The sequence below is a fragment of the Leucoraja erinacea genome, chromosome 17 (assembly GCF_028641065.1).
Source record: "Leucoraja erinacea ecotype New England chromosome 17, Leri_hhj_1, whole genome shotgun sequence".
Taxonomy (NCBI): Eukaryota; Metazoa; Chordata; class Chondrichthyes; order Rajiformes; family Rajidae; genus Leucoraja; species Leucoraja erinaceus.
The window spans coordinates 27652250-27670456 of NC_073393.1; the positions used below are offsets into that span (position 1 = coordinate 27652250).

Below are 18207 nucleotides of genomic sequence, written 5' to 3' on the forward strand. Positions count from 1 at the left end.
TAGATTGCACTATAACTTTGTTTATAGTTATAGTACAGAGTTGATAGGAAACTCCAAGACATCTGTTATCCGAACTGTGTTGTATTTGTTCGGACAGTCCTATGCCTTGAAATGGCCTCCTCAGAATCTGCAGACCAACAAGTTAATACGTTCGTGTAGTGGATGATTACTCCCTGTAACTGGGTTCACTAGGAGGTCTCTGCTCTTGGGTACAGCCATAACTGGCTGGACTATAGTTCCTAAAAATTTTGGGAACCAGGCTTGAGTCGGCCAATCTGGCACTACCAATATGCCTGTGGCTTAGTCTTGCTTGATTTTGGTCAAGCATCGGTTTGTGTGACAAATTTGCGGAAAGCATGCATAAACAATCCTCCCCAATTGAGGGAGGAAGCATCCACTGCCTTTGTTCCTGGATCCTGCTTGCAGGACACATATCTGGGTAACTGATGGTTTAGTCTAGATGCAAATAGCTCAATATCTGGTATGTCAAATCGTGTATTTATTTCATTAAATACTGCCTGATTCAACATCCATTCTGTGTTGTTATTAAACATTCGTGATACAGCATCTGTCACCGTGTTATATCTAACTCGTAGATTTCCCAAATATTCCTCTTGATACACCAGTGCCAAATGAGGTTCGTCAATCTGTCGTAAGATACAGATTTTACACCACCCTTGTTAATGGATATGTGCCACCGCAGTGGTGTTATCAATCTGAAATTGAACAAGCACCGGTTGCATATTGCTACAGAAACCCTTGAGTCCAAATTGTGCCCCCAACAATTCTGGGTAATTGATTCCATATGTTGGGGAATTACAGACTCCTGCTCATTCCATCTGCCCCCACAGCTCTGGACTGTGTTAGTGGCTCCCCATCCTTAGCCGCTTGCATAGGTCTGAAGAACCCTCGATGGCTTTCAAGCAAATTTTACTTTTAGTTTCCTTGCGTTCGTTATCCACCATAGTTATTCAACAATGGCCTCTGTTGGCAATCCATAGTTTTGCCAATTTGGCCTGCATGGAATCTGAGTGTTTGTTCCTTTGCCCGCTGTAAATTCTGGTAATGCGAAGGCCCGTACGTTCTGCTGGAGATGCAGCTACTATTTGCCAATTATACTCGCTGTTTGCCTGATAGATAGCTAGTATTTGACTATCAGGTCATAGCAGGCTTGATTTATATAGTCGTTTGCCCCTAGGCAACACATTTACTGTTTTTGATAGTAAATTCTAGGTAATCAATTACCCTTGTAGGTGTCAATTTTGATTTAACTGGATGGATGAGGTAACCAATTCTATCAAACAGGGTTTTGGTTTGCTTTGACTGATTCCTCTGCCAATTCTTGGTGACTCCAAAATGAAATAGTCCAAATATGCCATTACTATGTGGTTCTGAGACCTTTGTAGGCCCAGAATTGGTTTCCGTAGTTTTGTCAATAGTCTAGGAGCTGATGTCAACCCATTTGGCAGATCCATACCATCCAGTTAAACTTCAAATATCTCCTGTTCTTAGTGAATAGACACCGAATAGTATGCATCTTTGAGGTCGATGCATGCCATGTGACCATTTTATAGGAAGCTCCTATAAAACAGTAGTTAGCCCGTAACAAAATTACTGTTTCTAAAAGTTTGTACTGCACAAATGAGTTAAACCTGGATGAAGTGACATCCTCCATCTGTCACATGTCCTGAATGGCAGTCCTGCCCAAAAATACTGGGCCTGCCTCGATGACAATTCCAGTCCAAGTTCCAAGTCTGCTTGGAACCTGTGTATGTTGTGCAGTAAAAATTATCACATGTTATTATCTGTTTTAAAACCAGTTCTGAAAATTCATGTTATTGTCATTTTGAGCAAGAACATAAGTGTAAATTACCAACATGTAACTGCTCCACAATCCCTTGTTTCAGTAAACCCAGACCCACCTACCTCCATGGCTACCGGTGGTCTTGTGGTAAGCCCAAAGGCCCCTGATGCGGGTTCCTTTTCTCTCCTTGATTGGGAGTAGGACTGGTAAGGAAGTGTGGATTCCATGTTTCTCCTGACCTCTGCTTGGGTCTGGTCTGAACCTCATCATACTGAACCTGCCTTGTAGGACAATTCTGGCCATTATTTTGAGTCTGCCTTGAAAGACGACTCTGATCATATTTCCATGCCCAGCTTTCAAGCTACCACCGGATTCAGTGAACCGCTTACCCCCTATGGAGGTGTGGGGTGTGTTGTAGCCTATGCGGATATTCTGCCAACTGCTGGCTCTTGAAGCCATATGCATGCTTCAGTATGTTCATACTTTAAATTCGAGATCAGTTACCTACTGATCATTCACACTCCCCTCCACTGAGAGTCAGGTTCGTAGGCAGCCCTGAAAACAGGTGCTGCCACAGGCCCCTGAGGATATCTGTGCTGACATGTTCCTCTCCTCAGAGCAGGAGGCATTTGTGCAGCCCTGAAAACAGGTGCTGCTGCCTGCTGGTTCTACATAATACCCGGGCTGTCAAGAGCTAGATTCCATCCAATGAAGCACCCAGTGGAACCTGGATGATTGCAGAAGCACTTATTTTCTGTTTGTTATTATGGAAGCTTATTATTCCTTTAATGTAAAGCATTTTGGTGTTGACTTAAACAGTGCAATATAAGTAAAACTTACTTACTTACTTCCTTTCTTCTGCTTGTTCCTGGGAAGGTTTTCCCCCCCTCTTCTTTGTACTCTGATTCAGAGTGGTTTCTTCCACATGTAGTTCCCCCTCCAATGGGGAAGACATTGGGCTGCCCCATGTGCGAGGCTCCCGGCACCGGCACTCCTGTAGGCCCCGGGATGATACTGCTCCCTCCCTTGGAGCAGATTATTGTTGGAGCAACTTCTCCTGCCGATTTTGCTGTCGACGCTAATGTCGGGAAGCATTGCTCCATGTGGGAGAGTCGTCCTCAGACGCTCTCCGTTGAGGGAGGGTATCCCTCTTTCCCTGACTCAAGAGAGTCAACCGGTTAGTTAGATTTGCGGGTGGCATTACGCCCTGCAGGGCAACCACGGAGCTCCTGCTCCCATGCAAAGTCTCCTGCCGATTCTACTGTCGGCGCTAATGTCGGGAACAAGACCATCGTCCGCTACCTGGAAAGCTGCGGTCTTCGGCAGCCGACATCCCCGCGGGCCGTCTCCTCGACATCTGGGCTCTGAAAAAAACTTCAAGCCCGAAAGAACGCAGGTAGGTAGTTCAACTTTCCTTACCTGCTCATCCCGACGGCTGGGAGGCCACAGTGCGTGCTGGTCATTCGTGCGCGTTGCGTTCAGACGTAATGACGCGTTCGCAGACGGACGGCCCTTCTTCACGTAGTCACTCACGTGACTCCGAAGTAAAATTAAAATAAAGTGTGGTTTACAATTGAAGCACAGAATATTCCTAGTTCTATTAATTCTGTGTGCCATTTTCTCCATGTTTTTTGATTAAATGCACAGATGTTCTTAAGTTCATAAACTGTAGGAGCAGAATTAGCCCATTTGGCCCATCAAGTCTACTCATCCATTCTATCACGGCTGATCTATCTTTCCCTCTCAACCCCATTCTCCTGCCTTCTCCCCATGACCCCTGACACTCTTACTGATTAAGAATCTCAACCCTGCCTTAAATATATCCATTGGCCTCCACAGCCAAAAGCAGCGATAAATTCCACAGATTCACTGCCCTCTGACTAAAGATATTCCTCCTCACCTCCTTTCTAACGTGTGAAATCCAGAGAGGCAGACAAAGAATCTCCAGGTATGTTGCTGTTCCCCATTGGCGCCAGTGATTGAATGTTTCTGTTATCTCTGCAGATTATGAAGGAGGTACGGAGGGCCCTTGGTAATGCATCCACCGATGACAGCAAGCTTCTTCTGCTCAGCGCAGTTGGGAGTGTGTTCTGCAGTGGTCTCGACTATTCCTACCTGATTGGCAGGTTGTCCAGTGACAGGAGGAAAGAGAGCGCCCGGATTGCAGAAGCAATAAGGTATAGTACTCTCCTTTTAAACGCTCAAACGAAACAGTTCGATTGTACGCGTCTTGCCTCTTGTGATCATGGCTGGGAGTAAACCTGAGCACCACAAAGCAAAGCATTGCACTGACAAGCTAATCTTTCAGTTAGAACCAAATATGTAACGTAATAAAGCTACCAACAACTAGAGAGCAGTCCTGAGCTACTATCTACCTCATTGGATACCTTTGGACTATCTGTAATCTGACTTTACTGGACTTTATCTTGTACTAATCGTTATTCATGTTATTCCCTTTATCATGTATCTGTACACTGGATGGCTCGATTGTAATCATGTATTGTCTTTCCACTCGCTGGTTAGCACGCAACAAAAGCTCGCTGTACCTCAGTACACGTGACAATAATATTGTCTAAAAATTGTTTTGTTTATTATTGTCACTTGCTTTTTGCTGCGTGCTATCCAGTCAGTGAAAAGACTATGCATGGTTAAAATCAAACCGTTCACAGTGTACAGATACAGGATAATGGGTACAACGTTTAGTGCGCGATTACGTCCAGTAAATTCCGATTAAAGATAGTTTGAAATTAATGAGATAGATGGGAAGTCAGGACTACTCTCCCATTGTTGAGAGGACAGTTCAGTTGCCTGACAACAGCTGGGAAGAAACTGTCGCTGAATCTGGAGATATGCATTTTCAAACTTCAAAAAGACACAAAGTGCAGGAGTAACTCACAGCAGGTCAGGCAACATCTCTGGAGAACATGAATAGTGACATAAAGGGAATAACGTGAATAACGTTTAGTGCAAGATAAAGTCCAGTAAAGTCCGATCAAAGATAGTCCGAAAATCTCCAATGAGGTAGATAGTATCTCAAGACTGCTCTCTAATTGGTTCAAGATGGTTCAATTGTCTGATAACAGCTTGGAAGAAACTGTCCGTGAATCTGGAGGTGTGCGTTTTCACATTTGAATTGAATTGAATTGATTACCTTTGGCCTGATGAGAGAGGGGAGAAGATGGAGTGGCTGAGGTACAACTCATCCTTGATTATGCTGATGGCAGCATGTGATGCAAATGGAGTCAGTGGAATGGAGGTTGGTTTGATGATTGATCTGCTAATGTTCAACAGCAAGGGCATAAAAATTCACAGGGAACCATAGGATTTACCATTCCTGCCTCTTCCCCATAACTCTAGGATCTCGACAGTCCATACATTTGGATAATTGACATGTTCAATGAATCAGCATCTGGAGCTCTCAGGGGTTGAGAATTCTCCAGTTCACTGCTCTTCGAGAGACACAATTTCCTCCTCTACTCTACCTTAATTGGGCAATCATTTATCGTGAGATCACGTTGTCTTGTTCCATACTTCCCTCTGGTGGAAATATCCTGTCACCATTTATCCTGTCAAATCTTCTCAAGAGCATTTGTATGTTCTAATGAGATCCCCTCTTATTCAGTGGGACCTCCGTCAGCACATGGAGCGCAACGGACCAGGAAGATCACCCGACACCACCTTGTCCAACACAGCTGGGGAACGTCAATAACTGCAGCCCATGCCAGGAAAACATTAAATCATTTAAATGGATGTGGCATTTAGTGTGTCTAATCAGGGTTGGGCAGGAGAGACTATAAATTATGCATTGAGTGCTGGAGGAAGATGTGTACCATGCCCTTCTAATAGTCTGGTGAGACCACACCCAAAGTTCCATGGGCGTCTTCATGAGCCTGAGGCAGTGCAGGGGAAAGCCTGAGAGGATGGAATTGTAGAATTAAAAACTGGAATAACCTGAACTCCTTGCATTGTCAACTAAAATGCTGTGTTTGCAGGAGTATAAAGATATTTCTAATTGTTTATTTTTGTCACGTGTACCAAGATACACTGGTCTGAAGAAGGGTTTCCGACCGAAAATGTCACCTATTCCTTTTCTCCAGAGATGCAGATAATACAGAACTTAAAATTGATTCTGCAAACACCGCAGGTCTGGCAATTGGTTTATTATAAAACTGCTGGAAGGTCCTCTCTCTAGACCATCCTGCTGTACCCAGGATGTGGTCTATTGGAACTTCCAATTCCCTTGCTGCCGATGTTGCTGCAGCCCTGGTGGAATGAGATTTGAAAATATCAGTATCCACCCCTGCAGCTCCCAAAACCTGTCTAAGCCACCTAGATATGGTTTGTGCCAATACACTATTATGAGGCTGTTTATGGCTAATCAACAGCGCCTTTTCTTTGCCGCTAAGATTTTTTGTGACCTCTATATATTGTAATAGATGGTTCATAATGCATAGGCGGATATCTATAGGGTATGCTCGGAACTCTAGTTTGAGGCCTGATGATCCTGGCCTGTTTTGTTTCACTAATTCAAAGATGTGGAAAGTTATCTTGTTGGTTGATATAACCATCGTGTCCAGCCTTAATTTGTACAGTGACTGGACACGTTGTGCCAAGACTAGTGCCATCAGCATGACTGTTTTATGTGTCAGTTTTTCCAAAGACAGGGACGTTGCTGGTGACCAACCCCTGAGCAACGTAAGGACAACACTCACATCCCAAATCTGTGAATACCTTGCTCTAGGAGGATTGGTGTTGAAGATACCCCTCATTAGCTTTGAAACCAGAGGGTGAGATCCAACAGTATGATATTCTAATCCCTGCCACAAGTAAGCTGATAGGGCACTCCTGGCGCAGTTATTGGCACTGTAGCTGAGACCTTCATCAAAGTGAAGGCTGGCCAAGAATTCCAGTACATTAGTTACAGTAGCCGTGTTGTACGTAATATTAGTCCTGGTACAATATATCTTCCATTTTCTGATATATGAGAGATATTGTTTCCTGATGGACTCTCTGTATGCCGCCGTGATCATATTCATGGTTCGGTTCGTCAGCCCCAGATCCAGAAGTGGCCTTTTCAAATTCTGCAAATCAACAGATTTGGGTGACTTTCGCCCGTCCCGTCACAGGATGGACCAACAAATCCGGTAATTTGGGGATAGACATACATGGTTCCAAGACCATGTCGAGAACCACAGGGAACCATGGCAGAGTAGGACAATCGGGTACTACCAAAATACCTGACGCGGAGTCTTGTTGTATTTTGCGTAAGACCCGACTGATGAGGCAGAAGGGGGGAAATGCATAGAAAAACAATTTTCCCCAGTGCAGCGAGAATGCGTCCATCGCTGCTGCCCCAAGGTCTGGTTCCCAAGCGACATATGTTGGCAACTGGTGATTCAGCCTAGATGCGAATAGATCAATATCTGGTGTTCCATATCGCGTTACAATATCAGCAAATACTTTGTAGTCCAACATCCATTCGATGTTGTCATTAAAGTTTCGTGACCTGGTGTCTGCCACTTTATTGAGTTTACCTGGTAGGTAAATAGTGACATCCAAATATTTCTGTTGATACACCATTGCCAAATTGTATCAGCCAGATTATCACATGATATTGATTTGATTCCACCCATATGATTAATATATGCCACCACTGTGGTATTATCAATTTGTAGGCGGACATGCAGTTGGTGCATTTTTGAGCAGTACGACTTCAGCCCATAGAATGCACCCAACTCTAAATAATTTATGCCCAGTGAAGTAAAGATGATTCATGTGCATACCATCTACCACCATAGTTGGAGATGGTATTAGTAGCACCCCAACCGTGAGCGCTGGCATCAGTTTGTAACACAACTGATGGGTTGCTGATAATGATGGGGCTGGAGCAGTGCCGTATGTTTTCCCTCCACCATTGTAATTCCAAAATTGCTTTAGCTGGTAGTTGCATTGGTTTGTCGGAATGACCAGCATGATGTTTGAGTGCTTGCACCTTTGCTCTTTGTAAATTTTGGTAATGCAAAGGTCCAAACTGTGTGGCTGGAAAGGCAGCCACAAGCTTACCAATCACCCTTGCTACTTGTCGAATAGATGGTTGACTGATGAAAACAAGGCTGTTGCAGGCTTCCATTAAGTCTGCTGCCTTGCCCCTTGGCAAAGTCACAGACATGTGAATTGAGTTAATAGTGAACCCCAAATAATCCATAGTTGTAGAAGGCGTCAACTTAGATTTATCTGGATGGATCATGAACCCCAGTTTTTCAAACAAGAGTTTGGTAGCTGATACAGCTGATTTGGCTAAATCCAGGGTTTTTTCCACAATTAATATATCATCGAGCTATGCCATGACAATATGTTTCTATTTTCGGAGAAACGCCAGGGCTGGTTTTAATATTTTAATAAATAGTCTGAGGCTGATGTTAAACCATTAGGCAACGCTTTATACTACCAGTCTGCCCCATCCAGTTAAACTTCAGATATCGGCGATGATCCTTCTGTATAGGTACCGAATAGTATGCATCTTTTAAATCGATGCAAGCCATGAAGTAACCTTTGGAAATCAATTGTTTGGCAGTAACAAAAGTTTCCATTTTGAAATGAATATACTGCATAAATGTATTCAGCTTAGTCAAATCGTTGATGATGCGGCATCCACCATCTTTTTTAGTTTTTGTGAAGATATTGGACACAAATTCTAGAGAGTCGTGTTGGGATCTCTCAATTACTCCTTTGGTATATGGCCTCCCCCACTCTGCATGACCTTCCAGTTTCTTCTGTTGTGAAAGCACAAACGCTCGGCTAGGCGCATGCTGAACCGGGGGAAGGTTTTTGTGAATAAATTCAATTTCGTATCCCTGAATACTGTGCAGTATATAAGGGTCAGAAGTTATAGAAATCCATGCCTCCCAAAACAATTGTTATCTACCCCCAGTTTGAGTAGAATTATGTTCTGGAAGGAACCAGACCCACCTACCTCCGTGGTTACCTGTGGAGTGCTCATTTCTTCTGCTTCTGTTTCCTCGGAGGTAGAGTCGCTGGAGTGCGGGGTTGGCACATCTTCCACGAAGGCTGCTCTGGGTCGTGGCCTAAAAGAGATCTTTGTCCTGGTTGTAAGACCTTCGTGCTTTCACCAGCTTTCATGTATCGTGGTCTGCTGGTGGATGCGTAGGGGTGCTGCCGCCTGAGATGTGAGGTCTTGCCCGATGTTGTACCTTCATGAGCCCGACGGCTTTTGCTTCTTTGTTAAGCTCCTTGACCTGTTTCGACAGGTTGCCCCCAGCAGTATCGGTGGTTGTGTATTACTGGTTTTACACAACCCTGCAAATTTGGGGTTCAAGGCAGGTCGGATTGCGTTTTTTCTTAGGCAGTTGATTTTGAAATGCGTGTTGCAGAGAAGTGCCAGTGTGTCTTGTTGTGTCTCTGACATTTCTGTGCCGTCCACCGACCGAGCAAACGCCATTATCCCCGAAGCCAACAGCTTGAGGATTTTTTGCATCTTCACCTCCTGGGTTCTGATTCCTGCACCAATATACCCCCCGGATAGAGCTGTTCACTGCAGGAACATTGTGAAGCACAGTTCTCTAGGCGCCAGATATTTGGGAAAGAGAGAGGGAAGAAGAGGGAATAACCGGCGTCTGCGAGGTCTTTTGATGATGTAGGCTGCTTTCCTGAAGCATTGTGAATTGTAGTTGGAGAGGTGAATTGTTTGCGTGATAGACTGGGCTGTGTCCGCAAATCTCTGCAATTTCTTGCAGTCTTGGGCATAGCAGTTGCCATCTGTAGAAATTGGTAAGATTCATTGAAAATGGTTGGTGTGCTTTCTTGAACTTCTCGACCATCTCCGCTTCCCCACCGTCGATGCAGACTGCTGCATTCTTCCAGAGGTCTATAGCTAGCTCTTGTAGGAGAATCAAAAACCAGAGGATATAGGTTTATGGTGAGAGGGGAAAGATTTAATAAGAACCGCACATCTTTTTCACTCAGAGAGTGGTGGGTATATGGAACAAGCTGCCAGAGGAGGAAGTTGAGGCAGGTACTGTAACAACATTTAAAATACATTGGGGGGGGGGGGGGGGGGGGGGGGGGGAGGAGGTATATCTCCATCTTTTCTTTTCTTCCTTTTCTTTCCTCTGCACTGCTTTGGTAGCTTGTTTTCTTTTTTTTTTCTTTTTTCTTTTTTTTTAAATTTAGGATATAAGGTTAAAAATGAAGCTGTACAATAATTGTATAATTGTGATGCTGATCGTTTTATCCTTGTACAATTGCTTCTAATAAAAAAATGTTTTAAAGACATTTGGACAGCTACATGAATAGAAAAGGTTTAGAGGCATATGGGCCAAGTACAGGCATGGACGAGTTGGGCCAAAAGGCCTGTAACTGTGCTATATAACTCTATAATAGACTCTTAATTGTCTTTGTTGGAATAACACATTTCTTGCTGAAATCCATGATGACTGAGGTGTACTCATTCAGGCCTGGCTTGAATATGTTCCAGTCCACTGATTCAAAGCAATCCTGAAGTTTGCCTTCAGAGTCCACAGGTCACTGCTGTCATTCTCTCTTCATTCTTGGCTCATAGTTCGACTGTCTGTAAACTGACAGGTCAGTGACTAATAATCAAACTGGATGAGGGCTAGGGATGGAGTGATAGGTATCTTTGATGGTGGTTATAGCAGTGGTGAATAATGTTCACACCTTTCATGTTTCAGGAGAGATGCTGCCGCTATTGGGAATACGTTCCTGAAGTTGGCTTGAGTTAATCATCAGCAATAATGAACAGGGCACCAGGGTTCGCTCTCTGAAGAGAGTTAACGCCAGAGTATAATTCGTATGTAGTATGTAATATAGAATGTAGATCACAGACAAAATGGTGGAGATGAACTTCCTCGATAGATAAAAGGGATGGCATCTTCGGAAGAGGTATTCCAGATCAGTGGAGCAGAACTGAGCTACGACCGTCACATCAGTGCACCAGGAAATGTTGATCTTAATGCAGATACATCTGTCATTCCAATTCATTGAGTGTCCCTTACGGTCCAAATGGAAAAACCCGCAGGTTATATACAGTGCCCTCCATAATTTTTGGTACAAAGACCCATCGGAGGATCGGCCACGGGCTCGGTGGACGACATCATCGGGAGCTCGCAAGTCACAGGTTGGTGACCTGTTTTCCGGAGCTCCCGCAACAACAGCTTCGTCCGCTGGACTGGAGGGCGGCAGTTTCGACCACCCCGGGCCGCGGAATTTGAACCGGCCCGTTCGCGGCGTTTGGATTCAGCCGCGGGACTGACTGACATCACCTGGCGGGGTCACAACATCCAAAGCCTGGATTGCCTCGGCGCAGAGGGAGAACAAGGAGGGAAGAGACAAGGACTTTAAGATTTTTGCCTTCCATCACAGTGAGGAGGTGCCTGGTGAACTCACTGTGGTGGATGTTAAATTTGTGTTTATTGTGTGTTTTTGTCATTTTTATTATATGTATGACTGCGAAGCAACGACATTTCGTTCAGACCGAAAGGTCTGAATGACAATAAAGGTTACTTTGACTTTGACTTTGACTTTGAGGGGAGAGAATTATCGATGCCTTGGGCTGAGGTATTATAAATGCTTTCCCTCCACGAATGATGTTTAACCTGCTGAGACCCTCCAGCAGTGTGCCATTTTCACTAAATTGACTATTCTTCTTATGGATTCTGACATCCCTGCTGTGTATGTTTGTTTAATTGAAGGGATTTGCACGGAATACTTTGTGCATGAACAAGCCTCCTGACCGAACCATTCCCAGGAGCCATTAAATCGCTTCAGCCACCTTCAAAGATATCTATGATGCTACCATACCCACTCCCTGCACTTTTGAGGCAGCATCTCTGGAGAAAATGGATAGGCGATGTTTAGGGTCAGGACCCTTCTTCAGACTTATTTTACTGGGGGATGGGGTGGAGTGGGGAGAAACTGGAAGCAAGAAGTAAAACAAGACCAATCGGTACCGGCGACAGATTACCTCAGGCAGGGAGGTTCCCTGATAAGCCGATGGTTGGCTATGGACAGTGTGAGAGATATATCATTGCAAACTGGTTAACTAAATTTTAGTGGAGGTGGGGGGGGAGGGAGGTGCATGTAGATTAGCCTGAAATTGTTATTACTATATTATTATTATTATTATTATTATTATTATTACAATTATAATGACATGTCTACTCAACTGTGAGTGCCCTTAATGTGGTTTGAAAATGAAAACGTGGTTGCTTTGAGATGCTGCACTACAAATGGTTTTCAGTGGTGGTAACTGCTTTGAAATGCTGCACTGCAAATGGTTGTTGGTGGTGGTAACTGCTTTGCTTTGAAATGCTGCAAGCAAATGGTTGTTGGTGGTGGTAACTGCTCAACTTCCTGTTTGCACTGTATATGAATTTTAGATAAAATGCTACCATTTACAGCTGTGATTTTTGGCCATCCTACTCAGTCCCCCTCCGCTCATCAGGTGCAGAGGATTCTTCCCATCAATGAAAAATAAAAGTGTAATTAGTGTTTAAAAAAATGTTGAGAATCTCTCTCCTGTCAATCACGCTCCTTGAGGGGGGAGGGATTATTAAACCCGGAGGTGTGGGTGTGGCTCAGGCTCTGCAAGATGGGGGGAAGGAGAGGTCACGACTCTGTCTGAGTTGTGAATCAACTGGACACACTGAATGTCTACTGAACTGTGTGTGGTGTTTTGTGTGGTTTTATGGTGGTTTTATGGTGGTTCTATGCTGGTTTCGCCCTGCTTGAAATGCTATGAAACTGCATTTGAATGTGGTGGCCTTGCACCCTGCTTGAAATGGTATGAAACTGCACTTCAATCTGGTTGTCTTGCACCCTGCTTTAAGTGGTATGAAACTGCACTTCAATTTGGTGGCCTTTCACCCTGCTTCAAATGGCATTAAACAGCACTAGCATTTGGTGGCCTTGCACCCTGCTTGAAGTGGCATGAAACTGAACTTGAGTTTGGTGGCCTTGCACCCTGCTTGAAGTGGTCGGAAACTGCACTTGAATTTGGTGGCCTTGCATCCTGCTTGAAGTGGTATGAAACTGCAATTGAATTTGGTGGCCTTGCACCCTGCTTGAAATGGAATTTCAAGGAATAGACGCGAGTCAACTGCTCGCCCACCAGCTGTGAGTGAGCAGCCAGCACATCAGGCTTGAGTGACTGAGCTGTCACCCCAAGAATCCATTTGGCCCACAATGTCCATACGTGCTCTCTGGAAACCAGTCCATTCAGCCCACAATACCCATATTAGCGCTCCAGAAAGTCCCCCCCCCCCCCCCCCCCCCCCCCCCCCCCCCCCCCCCCCTGGCCACCAATATTGGAATTGGTGGAGAGGTGGGATATTGTATTAGAGACCAGCCCTTCCGTGTGAACATGGGACCCAACCGGTCCCACTCAGTCTAGTGAATTTAATTTTTGTCTTTTGGTGGCCTTCTTTGATCAGGACTCCAATATTTTTCATCTACCAGTGTTAAGATGAATGGTCTATAGTTATAGATCATAACAAACATAGAACAGTACAGCACAAGCTTCTTTTCGTACGTTTGGGTAATCCTGTCTCAACTATCTCACCCATAAATCTTTTAAACAGTGTGGATCAACTCTGTCTGGTGAAAGGATTTTATCCTCTTTGTGTTGAATAATTTATTTAATATTTCTCTTCTATTTCAAGCACGATGATATTGTTTCCAGTCTTATCTTACAAAGTCATGCCCACCTAGTACATTCTGAAGCAAAGCAATTAGGTGACATTTTTTCCACTTTGGATAGAACTGATTGAGAATATATTCTGTTCACTCTTTGTGAGCCATTTCTCGCCCTGTTGTCCTTTTTGCTTATGAGCCAATAGACTACTTTTCTTAATTTTTTTTCATAATTTCATCTGTCAGTTTCTTTTCTTCCTATTAATTTTTGATCTTTCATCTAATCTCTGTAGTTCTGTATCTCTAAGTCTAAACTCCAATAGGTATTGGCCTCGTAACCTCATTTTTCCCCCTTATGTTCAGATCATTTTCTTTAACCACAGGTTTTTGTCCTGGTCTAGGAGATAACTGTTTTAAATATTTATTTTCCTGATCAATGTTATGGCCTGTATTGTCCTTTAATATTTCACAATATCCATCTAGTCGCTCTCTCCCATAATCACCTCTATTTCATATGTTTTGCTTATCATTACCATGGTTATATAATTTCAAAATGAGTTAAGCTGTGATAACTATTGTCTTCATCCACCCACATGCTCTTCTTATTTGCACCATGTAATGAGTCGAGTCGTACACAGGTCAGGATACAACACATATTATTAAAGTTCACTTACAGCATTGGTCTGCAGGACATTACAGTAACTAGCAGCTACTCAGACTGAATTGCGTAAGCACGATCTTGGTAATATAAATCGGATATTAGGCGCAGCAACTACTAACAAGCACTACAATTGGTTAGTAGGAAATAACCAATCTACATCTTTCTTTGTAGAAACAAAATAAAGCATAGATACAAGGAAACATGGTGGCTAACGTTAATATCGCATATGGGGAAGTATAAATGGTTACACAAAATCGCCATATCTAAATGGTGGTCTGCTGCCCGTCCGGCACGGGTGCGGTACGAATCCGCATCTCCTCCTTTCACCGGTGAAGTGACTGGGGAGGGGACAGGGGATGTGACCGGGGATGGCACCAGAGACCCACCGGTTAAAGGTGGTGAAGCAGGCGAGCTGGGCGCTGAATGGCGTGGAGAGGCCGCGGGGGACACAGTCTCTGGTAGTGGAGCAGCCAGCCCAATAGTGGGAGGGTATACAAAACACGAGACCTCTGGATGCGGAGTCGCAGGACGCGGTTCCTTCACAGGAAGGAGATGTTGACGGTTGCGTCTGTAAATGGCCCCATCCGCGCTAACCAGGTAGGAGCGCGGTTCTTTGGCAGGGCTGTGGATGTGACCCAGACGGCCATAGCTCTTGATGGTCTGGAGGCGAACAACCTGTCCACCGGAGAGAGGTTTAAGTGGCTACTGGACTTGTCGAAAAAATATTTTTGTGCATCGCACTTGAATTGTAGTTGTTTCTGGACTGCGGGCGGAGAACGGACCTGTGGCTGCAGAAGCTGCTGGGGTACAGGCAGGACAGCATGGGTTTGACGACATCAGTCGTTCGGCTGGGAAAGTTCCCTGGCAATGTTCCTTAAATTGAGCAGGTCCAGGTAAATGTCAGATAAGAACACTCCAATAGTTGTTTAGCGCTTCGGATGGCCCGTTTGGCGAGTCCGTTGGACTGCGGAAACTCAGGGCTGCTGGTGATATGTCGAAAATCCCATCGTTGTGCAATGTTTTTGAAAAGCTGGCTGGTGAACTAACTGCCGTTGTCGGATAGAAGGCGTGCATGGGAACCGTGCACGGAGAAGTGGTGTTGCAACTTCTGGATAACTGCTTCAGATGTGATGGTTTGGAGTAGATCAATGTCAAACCAGCCCGAACAAGAGTTGACAAGAACCAGATAGTGTTTCCCATGCCATTCGAATATGTCGGTGGCTACCGTGGACCACGGTAAAGGAGGAACCGGGTGCGGCAGTAGGGGCTGCTTGTGCTGGTGTGGCGTCAGGCTTTTGCAGATGGTGCAGACTTCAGTTTTGTCACGTATATACTTGGTCATACCGGGCCAGTAAAACATGCTCTGTGCCCATTGTACGGTTGCCTCCACACCGGGGTGGCCCTTGTGGACGGCATCAAAGTACTTGTCCCGGAGGACGGCTGGGAGAACTGCCTTTTGGCCCTTGAATATAATCCTGTCCTGTAACACCAGTTCATTGCGAACCAGGAAGCATGGGTGGATGGCGAGCGGGGTGCTGTGTTTTTCATTCGGCCAGCCACGCCGGATGACTGCGGACCGCAATTGTAATGTCTCGTCAGCAGCCGTGTGCTCTGCCAGGCTGCTTAGGTATTCAGTGGAAACATACGATACCTTCATTACTGAGAACTGGTCCTGTTCGGAGGGCTGTTGTTCACTGGCTTTGCGTGGGGGCCCTTGATAGCATGCCAGCTATGTGCATGTCCTTGCCTTTTTTGTAGACAATGTTGAAATCAAAATGCTGCAACTGCATCATCATCCGTTGCAGGCGAACCAGAGGAGCGTGAATGGATTTATTCAAAATGGTGACCAGCGGCTGGTGGTCTGTTTCTGTAGTCACAGACTTCCCAAATATAAAGTCTTTGAATTTCGTGCAGGCGAAAACCACTGCAAGCAATTATTTTTCAATCTGGGCGTAACGTTGTTCAGTTTTGGTTAGTGTGCAAGAGGCATATGAAACAGGCTTACAGTCACCATTGGTAGTGGTCTGCAGGCAAGCAGTGCCAAGTCCGTACTGGGAAGCATCACAAGTGAGTGTTACTGGTAACTCCAAAACGAAATAGGTGAGGGTAGGTGCGCTGGCCAGCTGCAACTTGAGGATATCAAAAGCTCTTTGGTGCTGCGGATATCAGGACCATGCAGTGTCTTTGAGTGTCAGTTCCCGCAGGAGGGAAAATATGTTGCTGAGGTTGGGAATACATTTCCCCAGGTGGTTGACCATTCCAAGGAACCTTTGTAGACTCGTAACGTCTGTAGGAACCGGCATCTCGTTGATAGCAGCAGTTTTGATGGGTCTGGTCCAATTGGAAGCGTGGATTCGGATCCCACTTCTGACACCATGTCAAATCATACACAGGTCAGGATACAATTCATATTTATTAAAGTTCACTTACAGCATTGGTCTGCAGGACATTACAGTAACTCGCAACTACTCAGACTGAATTGCATAAGCAAGATCTTGGAAATATAAATCGCATATTAGGTGGAGCAACTACTAACAAGCACTACAATTGGTTAGTAGGAAATAACCAATCTACACATCACTCACGTATCTGCCTCCACCACCATTCCCAGCAGCACGTTCCAGGCACCCACCTATGTAAAAAAAACTTGCCCTTCACATCTCCTTTAAACTTTGCCCCTCACACCTCAATGCAGTGTCCTCTAGTATTTGTTATTTACATCCTGGGAAAATCATGCCAAAATACTACTCTGGGTCATGATGTAGCTTCAACAGTATGAGCCAAACATGCTATGATTTCCTTTCAAACCTTGTACCTATTTTCAGTCCAAGGGGAGGCAGAGCGTTCTACAAATGTGCAACAAACCTGTGTGATCTCCTCTTTGCCCTGGAGCGAATCACAGCTTAGCCTGGGGTTCACAGCCCCTGTTAAATCGAATGGGGTCAATTCAGAATGCGGGTGCTGTTCTATCCCAGGCAGTGACCTTATCATAGCAAAACGGTTGGGTTGTAAAACTTATTAAAAAGCAAATGTCAAGGAACATTTTGTTTATTATTTTTAATGTAGACAATGGGAAGAAAGTACTTGGAACAAAATGTGCCTTCCTTAGTCTCGGCTCTCCCTCCAAGCATAATACTACTATCAGCTCTTCTGGGAACTTGCCTGCCAGTAAAAACACATAGTGTGTTTGCCTTAACTGTTTGTAGAACTCTGGAGAGTCCAGGGAACTGCTTTCCCCTTTCTGGTAAAACACTCGATCATTATTTTAACTTTCGCAACAACAAATGTATCACTCTGTCAATATATCTCACTCTGTAATTTTAATGAGTACCTGTGTGCTTTATCATGGAGGGTAGGAGCTCATAAGTTGGATGGGGAAGGGGCATTGCTGAGTTTTCAAACTCTAGGTTTAAAATTTAGAAACAAAGAACGGAAGATGCTGGTTTAATACCAAAGATAGACATAAAGTGCTGGAGTAACTCAGTAGGTCAGGCAGATTCTCTGGAGAAAAAGGATGGGTGATGTTTCTGGTCGGGACCTTTCTTCAGACTCAAAGACTTCTTCAGGTCTAAAGAAACCAGGAGAAACCACAAGTGTGGTCTTGATGGGAAATGCCACCTATCCATGGTCTCCAGAGATGCTGCCTGACCCGCTGAGTTACTCCAACGCTTTGTGTCTGTCTTAGGTGTAAGGTTGATTTCCTAGAAATTCACGGAGAGACAAGGAACTGTCGCAGGTCAGTAACACTAAACAAGTTTTAACCAACAAAACAAGATTGGGATCGGAAAACGAGTTCCATAAAGAAAGTTGGCACCAAATTGCCACAGGGGATATGAGCAATGTTTTCTTTACCAATTGTAGGTATGCAAATGTGTTCTAATCGCTTGACAAGTTAATAATTTTTGCTTGTTGTTTAAGCAAGAGCTTCCTATCTTATTTTTGTAAGTTTCCATTGTACTGGTCAAAATATTTTGAAAGGTCAAAAGATTTATTTAATCTGCGTCTTCTACGCTTGCTTTCCTGCACTTTGTATTGTGTTTTTTGACGTAATTATTTTAATTAAGAGACCGGGTTC

General features: G+C 44.5%; 1 protein-coding gene across 3 annotated transcripts in view; it reads left to right on the forward strand.

Annotated features, from left to right (window-relative positions):
* The window catches only part of LOC129705332 (chromodomain Y-like protein 2), a 166359-nt gene that overhangs the window by 121560 nt on the left and 26592 nt on the right, over window positions 1–18207 (forward strand). For all 3 annotated transcript variants that reach the window (XM_055648855.1, XM_055648854.1, XM_055648856.1), the window contains exon 4: window positions 3809–3981. In XM_055648855.1, the coding sequence (XP_055504830.1) occupies window positions 3809–3981 (173 nt within the window). The remainder of the gene's footprint in view (window positions 1–3808; window positions 3982–18207) is intronic.